This window comes from Oncorhynchus keta, chromosome 18 (assembly GCF_023373465.1).
Source record: "Oncorhynchus keta strain PuntledgeMale-10-30-2019 chromosome 18, Oket_V2, whole genome shotgun sequence".
Classification (NCBI taxonomy): domain Eukaryota; kingdom Metazoa; phylum Chordata; class Actinopteri; order Salmoniformes; family Salmonidae; genus Oncorhynchus; species Oncorhynchus keta.
This window is the reverse complement of record NC_068438.1, coordinates 32377759-32391422: the sequence shown is the minus strand read 5'-3', so window position 1 is coordinate 32391422 and position 13664 is coordinate 32377759. Positions and strand designations below refer to the sequence as shown.

General features: G+C 41.6%; 1 protein-coding gene across 1 annotated transcript in view; it reads left to right on the top strand.

Annotated features, from left to right (window-relative positions):
- Nucleotides 1-13664, top strand: part of LOC118396889 (calsyntenin-2-like) — a 365777-nt gene that overhangs the window by 103508 nt on the left and 248605 nt on the right. Inside the window, exon 3 of the mRNA XM_052467906.1 lies at nt 12502-12710. Coding sequence (XP_052323866.1) covers nt 12502-12710 — 209 coding nt within the window. The remainder of the gene's footprint in view (nt 1-12501; nt 12711-13664) is intronic.

The following is a 13664-nucleotide window of genomic DNA, read 5'->3' as shown; positions in this document are numbered from 1 at the left end:
CTGTGGTATTTCACCCAGTAGATATGGGAGTTTATCAAAATTGGATTTGTTTTCGAATTCTTTGTGGATCTGTGTGATCTGGGGGAAATATGTATCTCTAATATGGTCATACATTGGGCAGGAGGTTAGGAAGTGCAGCTCAGTTTCCACCTCATTTTGTGGGCAGTGAGCACATAGCCTGTCTTCTCTTGAGAGCCATGTCTGCCTACGGCGGCCTTTCTCAATAGCAAGGCTATGCTCACTGAGTCTGTACATAGTCAAAGCTTTCCTTAATTTTGGGTCAGTCACAGTGGTCAGGTATTCTGCCGCTGTGTACTCTCTGTGTAGGGCCAAATAGCATTCTAATTTGCTCTGTTTTTTTGTTAATTCTTTCCAATGTGTTAAGTAATTATATTTTTGTTTTCTCATGATTTGGTCTCTCTCTCTCTCTCTCTCTCTCTCTCTCTCTCTCTCTCTCTCTCTCTCTCTCTCTCTCTCTCTCTCTCTCTCTCTCTGTCTCTCTCTCTCTCTCTCTCTCTCTCTCTCTCTCTCTCTCTCTCTCTCTCTCTCTCTCTCTCTCTCTCTCTCTCTCTCTCTCTCTCTCTCTCTCTCTCTCTCTCTCTCTCTCTCTCTCTCTCTCTCTCTCTCTCTCTCTCTCTCTCTCTCTCTCTCTATCTCCGTGTCTCTCTGTCTCTCTCAAATTCAAATTCAAATTCAATATTGCCAAAGCAACAATGTATACAATATACATTGTAACAAAATTATAAATGATAGCAAATAATAATATCAAATGGTAGTAAATAGTAATACAAAATTAAATACAAAAATAATAACAATAAAATGGTAACAGTCAATAGTAGAAATCTCTCTCTCTCTCTCTCTCGCTCTATCTCCGTGTCTCTCTCTCTCTCTCTCTATCTCCGTGTCTCTCTCTCTCTCTCTCTCTATCTCCGTGTCTCTCTGTCTCTCTCTCTGTCTCTCTCTCTCTCTCTCTCTCTCTCTCTCTCTCTCTCTCTCTCTCTCTCTCTCTCTCTCTCTCTATCTCCGTGTCTCTCTGTCTCTCTGTCTTTCTTTCTTCTTTATTGCTGCTGCTGCTTTTTATCTCGTTGTCTCTGTCGTCTAATATCACAAAAAAAGAAATTACATCTACTGTTTAATTGCCTATATCCTACACTAAATATATCCTACCTATATCCTACACTACATATATCCTACCTATATCCAAAATATATCCTACCTATATCCTACAGTACATATATAATCTACTTATATCCTACCTATATCCTACACTACATATATCCTACATATATCCTACCTATATCCTACACTGCATATATCCTACCTATATTCTACACTACATATATCCTACCTATATCCTATACTACATATATCCTACCTATATCCTACACTACATATATCCTACCTATATCCTACACTACATATATCCTACCTATATCCTACACTACATATATCCTACCTATATCCAAAATATATCCTACCTATATCCTACAGTACATATATAATCTACATATATCCTACCTATATCCTACACTACATATATCCTACATATATCCTACCTATATCCTACACTGCATATATTCTACATAAATCCTACAGTACATATATCCTACCTATATCCTACATATATCCTACCTATATCATACAGTACTTATATCCTACCTATATCCTACAGTGCATATATCCTACATATATCCTATAGTACATATATCCTACCTATATCCTGCAGTACATATATCCTACTTATATCATACAGTACATATAACCTACATATATCCTAATATATCGTACCAAAATATTTCCTATATATTTCCTATATATTTCCTTTATCTCCTCTATCATATTGAGTAGTGTATAAGAAAGGAAAGAAAATGTTGAACAAGTTGACCAACCTACATTTTGTTTACCTCGCTCTTTGCCTCATTGCTTCCTCTCCCGTTACCTTCGGCTCTAGTTCATATAATTATATAACCGTGTATTTAATACTCTTGTCACAAACTGACTCTTGGGCCTTCAGTCATGTTATGCTGTGGTTAACTGTGTAATTGGCTCTCAATCAGACAGGTGTTGAATGTTTTCACAGCTTTGTCATTGAAAGGTACAGTGAGCCAAGATTCCCTCCTTGACAACAATGAGTATCACCCTGAACGACTCGGTTACATTACCAATGTATCATGGGTGTATTGTAACTCACATTGTATGTACTGTATTTCAGATGTTATTGTAACGTCTGCGTCCAACTCACACTCCCAAACACTTCGATCCCCGGAACGCAGCCCACTTTCCAGCTCTCTCTCCAGATCCCAACCACCGGAATTCTAATCACCTGTTCACACACCTGCATGTCATCATCCCACACTATTTCGTTCAGTTCCTTGCACCCCATCACTGTGAGGTATTGTTTGTTTTGAGACACGCTTTTTGGGGGCTCTGTTTTGTCCCTTCCTGCTCTCCTCACGTGTATGATAGTTTTTGCCTACCTCACTCACAACACCTTTTGCCTATTCCCTGCCTGTACTGTTGTCATTTTGGACCTACCGTGTATGACCTTCTGCCTTCCCCTGGACCCAGCTACCTGCCTCCTCCTATGGTCCCATTGAAACCAGCTCTCTGTCTTCCTCATGTTCATTACAGTTATTCTATATTGTATGTAAGTTCTGGAACTCAAATCAGGCAAAACATATGGCTTATCACCAGTGGTGTAAAGTAAAAGTACTTTAAAATGCTTTTTGGGATATCTGTACTTTACCTTACTATTTATATTTTTGACAACTTTTACTTTTACTTCACTACATTCCTAAATAAAATATTATACTTTTTACTCCATATGTTTTCCCTGACACCCAAAAGCACTCACTACATTTTGAATGCTTGGCAGGACAGGAAAATTGTCCAATTCACACACTTATCAAGACAACATCCCTTGTCATCGCTACTGCCTTTGATCTGGCGGACTCGCTAAACACAAATTCTTAATTTGTAATTATGTCTGAGTGTTGGGGATAGCCCCTGGCTATACGTAAATTAAAAAACAAGAAAATGGTGCAGTCTGACTTACTTAATAATATAAGGAATTTTAAAGTATTTATCCTTTTACTTTCACTTTTGATACTTAAGTATATTTTAGCAATTACATGTACTTTTGATACTTAAGTATATTTCAAACCAAGTACTTTTAGACTTTTACTCAAGTATTTTACTGGGTGACTTTGACTTTCACATTTCTATTACTTTTACTTAAATATGACAATTGGGTACTTTTTCCATCACTTCTTATCACCGTTGACTACCACTGAGTCACACAGATGGATTGTCCCACAGAACAATAATTCTGAATCAGAGCACTTTATTCTTAAAATCTATTTTAAACCTTTTTTGTCCATTTTAACCATGTGTGATGAAATGTTTTCAATTTACTGCTTTTTAAAATCCTAATGAAAGAATTATGCAAATGCATGATTAGTTCTGAATCACAGCACCACCACATTCATGGTAAATGTGTGTACCCAGACACAAAGTATTTCTATGTCATCATTTATTTGTACTCCTCTCACTTCCTGTGTGAACGTGTCACATCCTTTAACTTCTCCATCTCTCCCCATCTGCAGTGAGTGCTAGATGTATTACATGGGTTAAGTGCTGGAGGAGGTTTAATGCCCCGGTCAGTGAATGTCGTAGCAGTTCATCTAGGATGTTAACCCCTGACCTCCTGGTTGTCCAGACTCCAGAGTGACTTGCAGGGCTAAGCTAGACAACTCATTCTAAAGCCACCATGTTTCTGCCTATGCGGTGGTTGTCGTGAGGCGGTTATTAAACTTGTCACTTGTGATTCTGGGAAAGCCGTGTGTTCCTCACCTCCCTGTGCCGGAGGTTTGGAAAAGACTAATTATCTCAACGGATGGCAGCACCTCCCCGCAACTGAGAGGATCGACAGACAGTCACACACACACACACATGAATACTCACTCACACATGCACGCACACACACATACAGATACATGCACACACACACACACACACACACACACACACACACACACACACACACACACACACACACACACACACACACACACACACACACACACACACACACACACACACACACACACACACACACACACACACACACACACACACACACACACACACACACACACACACATACATACATACATACATACATACATACATACATACATACATACATACATACATACATACTGTACACATACCGACACACGCACACACACTTATGCACAAGCGAAGAGGATGTGAGCCAAGAGCTCATTAGCATAAGCTTTCATGATGCATTGTGATATCCAGTGCATTCAGAAAGTATTCATACCCCTCGACTTATTCCACATTTTTTAATGTATTATTTTATTTCACCTTTATTTAACTAGGTAGGCTCGTTGAGAACAATTCTCATTTACAACTGCGACCTGGCCAAGATGAACCAAAGAAGTGCGACACAAACAACAACACAGAGTTACACATGGAATTAACAAGCATAGAGTCAATAACACAATAGAAAAAAGAAAGTATATATACAGTGTGTGCAAATGGCATGAGGAAGTAAGGCAATAAATAGGCCATAGTGTCAAAATAATTAGGTTTGTGGGTTTGGCTATGAATATGAAACGAGGGGCAGCCAGCGAGAGCATACAGGTTGCAGTGGTGGGTAGTATATGGGGCTTTGGTTACAAAACGGATGGCACTGTGATAGACGGCATCCAATTTGCTGAGTAGAGTGTTGGAGGCTATTTTGTAAATGACATCGCCGAAGTGAAGAATCGGCAGGATAGTTTAGTTTTATGAGGGTATGTTTGGCAGCATGAGTGAAGGATGCTTTGTTGGGAAATAGGAAGTCAATTCTGGATTTAATTTTGGATTGGAGATGCTTAATGTGAGTTTGGAATAGAGGTCGACCGATTATGATTTTTCAACGCCGATACCGATTATTGGAGGACCAAAAAAGCCGATACAGATTAATCGGACGATTTTTATTTATTTATTTGTAATAATGACAATTACAACAATGCTGAATGAACACTTATTTTAACTTAATATAATACATCAATAAAATCAATTTAGCCTCAAGTAAATAATGAAACATGTTCAATTTGGTTTAAATAATACAAAAACAAAGTGTTGGAGAAGAAAGTAAAAGTGCAATATGTGCCATGTAAGAAAGCTAACGTTTCAGTTCCTTGCTTAGAACATGAGAACATATGAAAGCTGGTGGTTCTTTTTAACACGAGTCTTCAATATTCCCAGGTAAGAAGTTTTAGGTTGTAGTTATTATAGGAATTATAGGACTATTTCCCTCTATACCATTTGTATTTCATTAACCTTTGACTATTGGATGTTCTTATAGGCACTTTAGTATTGCCAGTGTAACAGTATAGTTTCCGTCCCTCTCCTCGCACCTCCCTGGGCTCGAACCAGCAACACAACAACAACAGCCTCCATCGAAGCAGCGTTACCCATTGTTACGTTCCCCAGTTTATGTGTTGTAGTTTGTATGTTTGCATGTGTTTATTTCAGGAAATGGCTTCCTGAAATCCCTCAAGCAGCTGATTGGCTAATTGGAGAGCTGACCCCGCCCCTCGTCAAGACGCAGCTGTCTCCAATTACCCATTCCCTCAGAAGCTATATAAAAGCCAGTGTTCTGTTCAGGAGAGAGACATTTGCTGGGAGGTCATTGCAGAGATTTTGCTAGAGAGATTTTGCTAGAGAGATTTTGCTAGAGAGATTTTGCTAGAGAGATTTTGCTAGAGAGATTTTGCTAGAGAGATTTTGCTAGAGAGATTTTGCTGGAGGTAGATTTGCTAGAGGTAGATTTGCTAGAGATTTTGCTGGAGTTCATTGCAGAGAGATTTTGCTAGAGGAAGAGAATTTTGCTGGAAGTAGATTTGCTAGAGAGATTTTCTGGGAGGTCATTGCAGAGATTTTGCTAGAGATTTTTGCTAGAGATTTTGCTGGAGATTTTGATGGGAGTTCATTGCTGGGAAGTTGGTATGTTTTGTGAGTTTGTTTCTCAGATAGAGCTTATTTGATGTCCTTTGTTTCTTAGTTTGTTTGTGAAATTGTTTAATATTCTGTTTCATTTGTTCCCAGGGGGGAAGGGGAAGGCACCTAGGGAGTGCTTAGGCAAGAGGCCCGCGAGCATACATATACCCGTAGCATATTTGCTGTCTAGGCACACTAGGTAAGACCTGGGCGGACCACCCCCTGTATTTTGGTTAGGGCACCAGGTGGTGCTAAATTAGGTAAGTAGTGGGTAGGCAGGTAAGATAGGAGAGGGGGGGGGCTTTGAGATTTACTTTCTTTGCTTTGGTTCCGTCCAGCCCCTTTTCCCCATATTACCGTGTGAAGGAATAAAGTCCTTGTAAACAGTACCACATTCTGCCTGTTGTCATTCTTACTTGCACCTACAGTCCATACCTTTTTCACTTCACGGAGAGTTTAGTTGTAGCAGGGTGTTGCGTTCCCTCTTCATAGAGGCGTGCATAACACCCATGCAGAGCAAGGGAAACAACCACAGGCTCAGAGCGAGTGATGTTTGAAACGCTATTAGCTATTAGCGCAACTCTCATCTCGGGAGTTGATAGGCTTGAAGTCATAAACAGCGCAATGATTGACGCACACCGAAGAGCTGCTGGCAAAACGCACTAAAGTGCTGTTTGAATTAATGTTTACGCGCCTGCTTCTTCCTACCGCCGCTCAGTCAGATACTTAGATGCTTGTATGCTCAGTCAGATTATATGCAATGCAGGACACGCGAGATATTATCTCGTAATATCATCAACCATGTGTAGATAACTAGTGATTATGATTGATTGTTTTTATAAGATAAGTTTAATGCTAGCTAGCAACTTACCTTGGCTTACTGCATTCGCGTAACAGTGCAACGAGAGAGGCAGGTCGTTATTGCATTGGACTAGTTAACTGTAAGGTTGAAAGATTGGATCCCCCGAGCTGACAAGGTGAAAATCTGTCGTTCTGCCCCTGAACAAGGCAGTTAACCCACTGTTCCTAGACAGTCATTGAAAATAAGAATGTGTTCTTAACTGACGTGCCTAGTTAAATAAAGGTATAAAAAATATTTAAAAAATAAACAAAAATTGGCAAATCGGTGCCCAAAAATACAGATTTCCGATTGTTATGAAAACTTGAAATCGGCCCTAATTTATCGGCCATTCCGATTAATCGGTCGACCTCTAGTCTGGAAGGGGAGTTTACAGTCTAACCAGACACCTAGGTATTTGTAGTTGTCCACATATTCTAAGTCAGAACCGTCCAGAGTAGTACTCTGTGCGGGCAGCGATCGGTTGAAGAGCATGCATTTAGTTTTCCTTGCATTTAAGAGCAGTTGGAGGCCATGGAAGGAGAGTTGTATGGCATTGAAGCTCGTCTGGAGGCTAGTGAACACAGTGTACAAAGAAGCGCCAGAAGTATACAGAATCATGTCGTCTGCGTAGAGGTGGATCAGAGAATCGCCAGCAGCAAGAGCAACATCATTGATGCATACAGAGAAAAGACAAGACATTTCAGGGGTAGAATACGTATTGACTCAAGAATTGAATATGTGGACATCTATAAGTACCTAGGTGTCTGGCTCGACTGCAAACTCTCCTTCCAGACTCATATCAAACATCTCCAATCGAAAATCAAATCAAGAATCGGCTTTCTATTCCGCAACAAAGCCTCCTTCACTCACGCCGCCAAGCTTACCCTAGTAAAACTGACTATTCTACCGATCCTCGACTTCGGCGATGTCATCTACAAAATGGCTTCCAACACTCTACTCAGCAAACTGGATGCAGTCTATCACAGTGCCATCCGTTTTGTCACTAAAGCACCTTATACCACCCACCACTGCGACTTGTATGCTCTAGTCGGCTGGCCCTCGCTACATATTCGTCGCCAGACCCACTGGCTCCAGGTCATCTACAAGTCCATGCTAGGTAAAGCTCCGCCTTATCTCAGTTCACTGGTCACGATGGCAACACCCATCCGTAGCACGCGCTCCAGCAGGTGTATCTCACTGATCATCCCTAAAGCCAACACCTCATTTGGCCGCCTTTCGTTCCAGTACTCTGCTGCCTGTGACTGGAACGAATTGCAAAAATCGCTGAAGTTGGAGACTTTTGTCTCCCTCACCAACTTCAAACATCAGCTATCTGAGCAGCTAACCGATCGCTGCTGCTGTACATAGTCTATTGGTAAATAGCCCACTCATTTTCACCTACCTCATTCCCATACTGTTTTTATTTATTTACTTTTCTGCTCTTTTGCACACCAATATACCTGTACATGACCATCTGATCATTTATCACTCCAGTGCTAATCTGCAAAATTGTAATTATTCGCCTACCTCATGCCTTTTGCACACATTGTATATAGACTCCCCTTTTTTCTACTGTGTTATTGACTTGTTAATTGTTTACTCCATGTGTAACTCTGTGTTGTCTGTTCACACTGCTATGCTTTATCTTGGCCAGGTCGCAGTTGCAAATGAGAACTTGTTCTCAACTAGCCTACCTGGTTAAATAAAGGTGAAATAAAAAAAATAAAAGACATTTCAGGGGTTGAATACTTATTGACTCAAGACATTTCAGCTTCTCATTTATCATAACATTTTTATATTATGGGGTATTGTGTAGGGCAATGACAAAAAAAAATCTACATTTTTCAAAGTTTGTAATTTCCACTTAGAAATTTCAGGATTGATTTGCTCTTACGAAAAAGTATGTATAAACCCTACAAAATGTCCATTATTTAGGAAATGTTAATTATTATGTAGATTACAATTAATTGCCATGGTGACCCCCCCAGGGGTCTGCTGATGGGGGGAGAAAATGCCCAACACCGTTATGTTTGGAGGAAAAAGGGGGAGGCTTGCAAGCTGAAGAACACCATCACAACCGTGAAGTACGGGGGTGGCAATATCATGTTGTGGGGGTGCTTTGCTGCAGGAGGAACTGGTGCACTCCACAAAATAGATGGCATCGTGAGAGAGGAAAATGACGTGGATATATTGAAGAAACATCTCAAGACATCAGTCAAGACATGTTAAAGCTTGGTTGCAAATGAGTCTTCCAAATGGACAATGACCCCAAGCATACTTCCAAAGTTGTGGCAAATGGCTTAAGGACAACAAAGTCAAGGTATTGGAGTGGCCATCACAAAGCCCTGACCTCAATCCTATAGAGAATTTGTGGGAACAACTGAAAAAGTGTGTGTGAGCAAGGAGGCCTACAAACCTGACTCAGCTACACCATCTCTGTCAGGAGGAAACAGCCAAAATTCACCCAACTTATTGTGGGAAGCTTGTGAAAGGCTACCTGGAACGTTTGACCCAAGTTAAACAATTTAAAGGCAATGCTACCAAATACTAATTGAGTGTATGTAAACTTCTGACCCACTGGGAATAATAATAATAATATAATAATATAATAATAATAAATAATAGCTGAAATAAATCATTCTCTCTACTACTATTCTGACATTTCACATTCTTAAAATAAATTGGTGATCGTAACTGACCTAAAACAGAGATGTATTACTACGATTAAATGTCAGGAATTGTGGAAAACGGAGTTTAAATGTGTTTGACTAAGGTGTATGTAAACTTCTGATTTCAACTGTAGATACACCTTCCTTTGGACTGGAATAGATTGATCTCTATATTGTCATGTTGCCTACAAGACCCCATTGGGTTCTGTCTTAATTCAATAATACAGACTCTTTTGGTGTTGTGAGATTTTCTGCACCCCTTGGTCATTTGGATCCAGTTTAGTCTTTTTAGGCCCCTTTGTCTATTCCCAAATCTTTCTTCATCAACTCTGTGTTATGTTGTGTTGTACCCAGGGAGTAGGGGGATGGCTTGAGGCTGGAGCTGGTCTGGCACCGTGCCCAATGCATGCGCACACACGCACACACACATGCACACACACTTCTCTCTCTCTCTCTCTCTCTCTCTCTGTCTCTCTCTCTCTCTCTCTCTCTCTCTCTCTCTCTCTCATTGTCTCTCTCTTTGTCTTTCTCACTCTATCTCTGTCTCTCTCTCTCTCATAACCCTCACTGGCACTGTAGAGGGAAAGGAAGCCAGGTGTCTTCTTTCAGGCAGATGTGTGCCTGTGTCACTCCCCCTCTATCCCTCGCTCCTCCCCACCCTTATCCCATCAACCATCCTTCCCTTCCTCCCTCCTCTACTCCCCTCCGATCCCCAGTGGTGTGTAACATATGTTTGCCCTCGTCCAGAGGGGGTGTCTGGGGAAGGAGGGGGAGATGCTTATGAGAGAGACACATTAATATGACAGAACAAGATGCAGAGGGATGTACTGCTCACCTCTGTTGCTGATGCTACATACAGTACTGTCTGGTTGTGGCACTGTTACTGCTGGGGCTAGCACTTAGCATTACCCTGTCTGGCTGTGGCACTGTTACTGCTGGGGCTAGCACTTAGCATTACCCTGTCTGGCTGTGGCACTGTTACTGCTGGGGCTAGCACTTAGCATTACCCTGTCTGGCTGTGGCACTGTTACTGCTGGGGCTAGCACTTAGCATTACCCTGACTGGCTGTGGCACTGTTACTGCTGGGGCTAGCACTTAGCATTACCCTGTCTGGCTGTGGCACTGTTACTGCTGGGGCTAGCACTTAGCATTACCCTGTTTGGCTTTGGCACTGTTACTGCTGGGGCTAGCACTTAGCATTACCCTGTTTGGCTGTGGCACTATTACTGCTGGGGATAGCACTTAGCATTACTGTTAGCACAGTTGATGTCTGATTTATAATGGTTGTTTTGTGTGTGTGTGTGTGTATGCATAATTGTGCACTTGAGTGTGTGTGTGTGTGTGTACTGTCTATATTTGGGGGGTGTAGACTTGCAAGTTTTTCTGTGTGTTCAGATGGAAAGAAACAAAGTGTCCATAGGCTATGATCAGGGTTGGGTAGGTTACTTTCTAAACGCAATCCGTTACAGTTACTAGTTACCTGATAAAATTGTAATCAGTAACATAACTTTTGGATTACCCAAACTCAGTAACGTAATCTGATTACATTCCATTACTTTTAGATTATTAGGCATTAGAAGAAGACAAAAATGTATGTTACCAATTAAACAACATCTATTGGAGGATAAATCAATGTTAAAGTTTATATAGCTGACCATATATGATGTTACATTTTACTTTATGGGTTGGTTATGTAGGCTTCTTCTAACCCATTGCTTTCTACTACATATAATAATAATAAGATTCAATTCAATATTTACATTTAAAAACAAAAAGTTTATCAGAATTCCAGTCATTCCAATAAATGTTATACGCCTTGATCGTTAAGAATAGGACTTGGAAAAATGGAAGGATAGATTAGACAAATAGTTTTACCTGAGCATGACCCCAAAACTCCGGACTTATTAACCTGCCCGAATCTGTTGTTTATGTTTTTGTTGTCATGGAGGACTGATTGGGCTCATTGATTCCAGTTGAAAATGAAATGCTGCGATCATGGATTGGCCTGCTTTGAACACTACTGAAAAGTGCTATTTACATGTTTATAAATGATGCCATATTGTGCATTTGCTATAGGCCTATTTTTTACCTTTTAGTTGGGGACACTTTGATATCTTGATAATATGCAGCTGTTTAAAGGGAAAATCCACAGATAAAACATTAACAAAACAGTCGCCCCGCCTCTGTTTTTTATAAAAAGCTGAGTAAAACAAGCTTATATTTTGGGTTCTCATGGAGTGTGAGAGTTGAACTAAGCTCATGAGGCATTTCTAAGTTATATTCTTCAAGAATCAATGGCTGTATATATATATATATCTCCCCAGTCCATACGGGAGTTGCAGCGATGAGACAAGACTGTAACTACCAATTGGACACCATGAAATTGGGGAGAAAAAGGGTTAAAAAAAAGTACTTTATTTAACTAGGCAAGTCAGTTCAGAACAAACTATTATTTACAATGACGACCTACACCGGCCAAATCCAGACGAAGCTGGGACAATTGTGCGCCACCCTATTGGACTCCCAATCACGGCCGGGTGTGATACAGCCTGGATTCAAACCAGGGTATCTGTAGTGACACCTCTAGCACTGAGATGCAGTGCCTTAGACTGCTGAACCACTCGGGAGCCCAAGTAAATCTCAAGTAAATCTCGTCAAAAGAATTCAGGCACAATCCCTCACCTTAACCATAACAACATATAAAAGAAGCCTCAACCAACCGGCTCTTACTGCTTTTTGCAGTATTTCCCAACCCAGTCCTTGGGTCCCCCAGCCTTCCATATGCTCTATTCCACCACCAGCACACCAGATTAAACTAACCAATGGTCTTGATGATCAACTAAATCAGATGTGCTGAGAGTAGAGTTACTGCGGTGAAGGGAACCCCAATACCTTAATGGGAAGCCCTATATGGTATCCCTTGAATTACTAGTTTCCACTCTGACCCCTGTACTCTCTGTCTCCCCCTGCTGTCCACAGGGCAGTGGTACACATCCAGGTGAATGATGTGAATGAGTTCTCTCCAGTGTTCCGGGAGGCCCAGTACCAGGCGGCTGTGACAGAGGGGAAGATCTATGACAACATCCTGCAGGTGGAGGCTACAGACCAGGACTGTTCTCCTCAGTACAGCCAGATCTGTAACTACCAGATCACCACCTCCAACACACCCTTCGCCATCGACCGCAATGGTTAGTAAACGCTTTGGACCACATCATGACCACACACACACACACGCACACAAGCCTGTGCACGCACACACACACACACGCACACGCACGCACACTCACACACATACACACACACACACACAGATGTCCCTCCCTGATATACAGGATGCTTTCTGTGGGACAATGTCGCCCACTGTCACTCTCCACAAACCGATCACAAGCACACACAGATTTACTGCCGACTGTCATGTCCTCTCCTTCTTGCTCTTAGTCAAAATGGAGGGAAGGTGGCTTTCACAGACTCCAGTTGCACTGATTTCCATGTCTGGGTTGTGACTGGCCCTTGGCATGCTCGTTTAGAGTCAAAATGCAGAGTGAGTGGTGCATGGGGCCTGGCCAGAGTGTCCTGTATGTCTGAGAGGATCACTATGTCATTACCCACAGAGAGAAAACCTGAGTGGCTTATTACAACAGCTCAGAGAGAGAGAGAGAGAGAGAGAGCGAGAGAGAGAGAGAGAGAGAGAGAGAGAGAGAGAGAGAGAGAGAGAGAGAGAGAGTGAGGGGAGGTGGTATTAGGGCAGAACAAGAGACTGATAGAAAAGAGAAAAACAAAATAGAGAGAAATAATGGACTGAAGGATATCAAAGAGAAATGTAGAAGTATAACCTGCTGAGAGAGGAGGAGGATAGAGGGATAATATGAGGACAGAGAAGAGGAGGATAGAGGGAGAAGACGAGGACAGCGAAGAGGAGGATAGAGGGAGAAGACAAGGACAGAAAGCAGGAAGATAGAGGGAGAAGACTAGGATAGAGAGGAGGAGGATAGAGGGAGAAGACGAGGACAGAGAGGAGGAGGATAGAGAGAGAAGACGAGGACAGAGGAGGAGGATAGAGAGAGAAGACGAGGACAGAGAGGAGGATGGTAGAGAGTGAAGATGAGGACAGAGAGAAGGAGGATAGAGAGAGAAGATGAGGA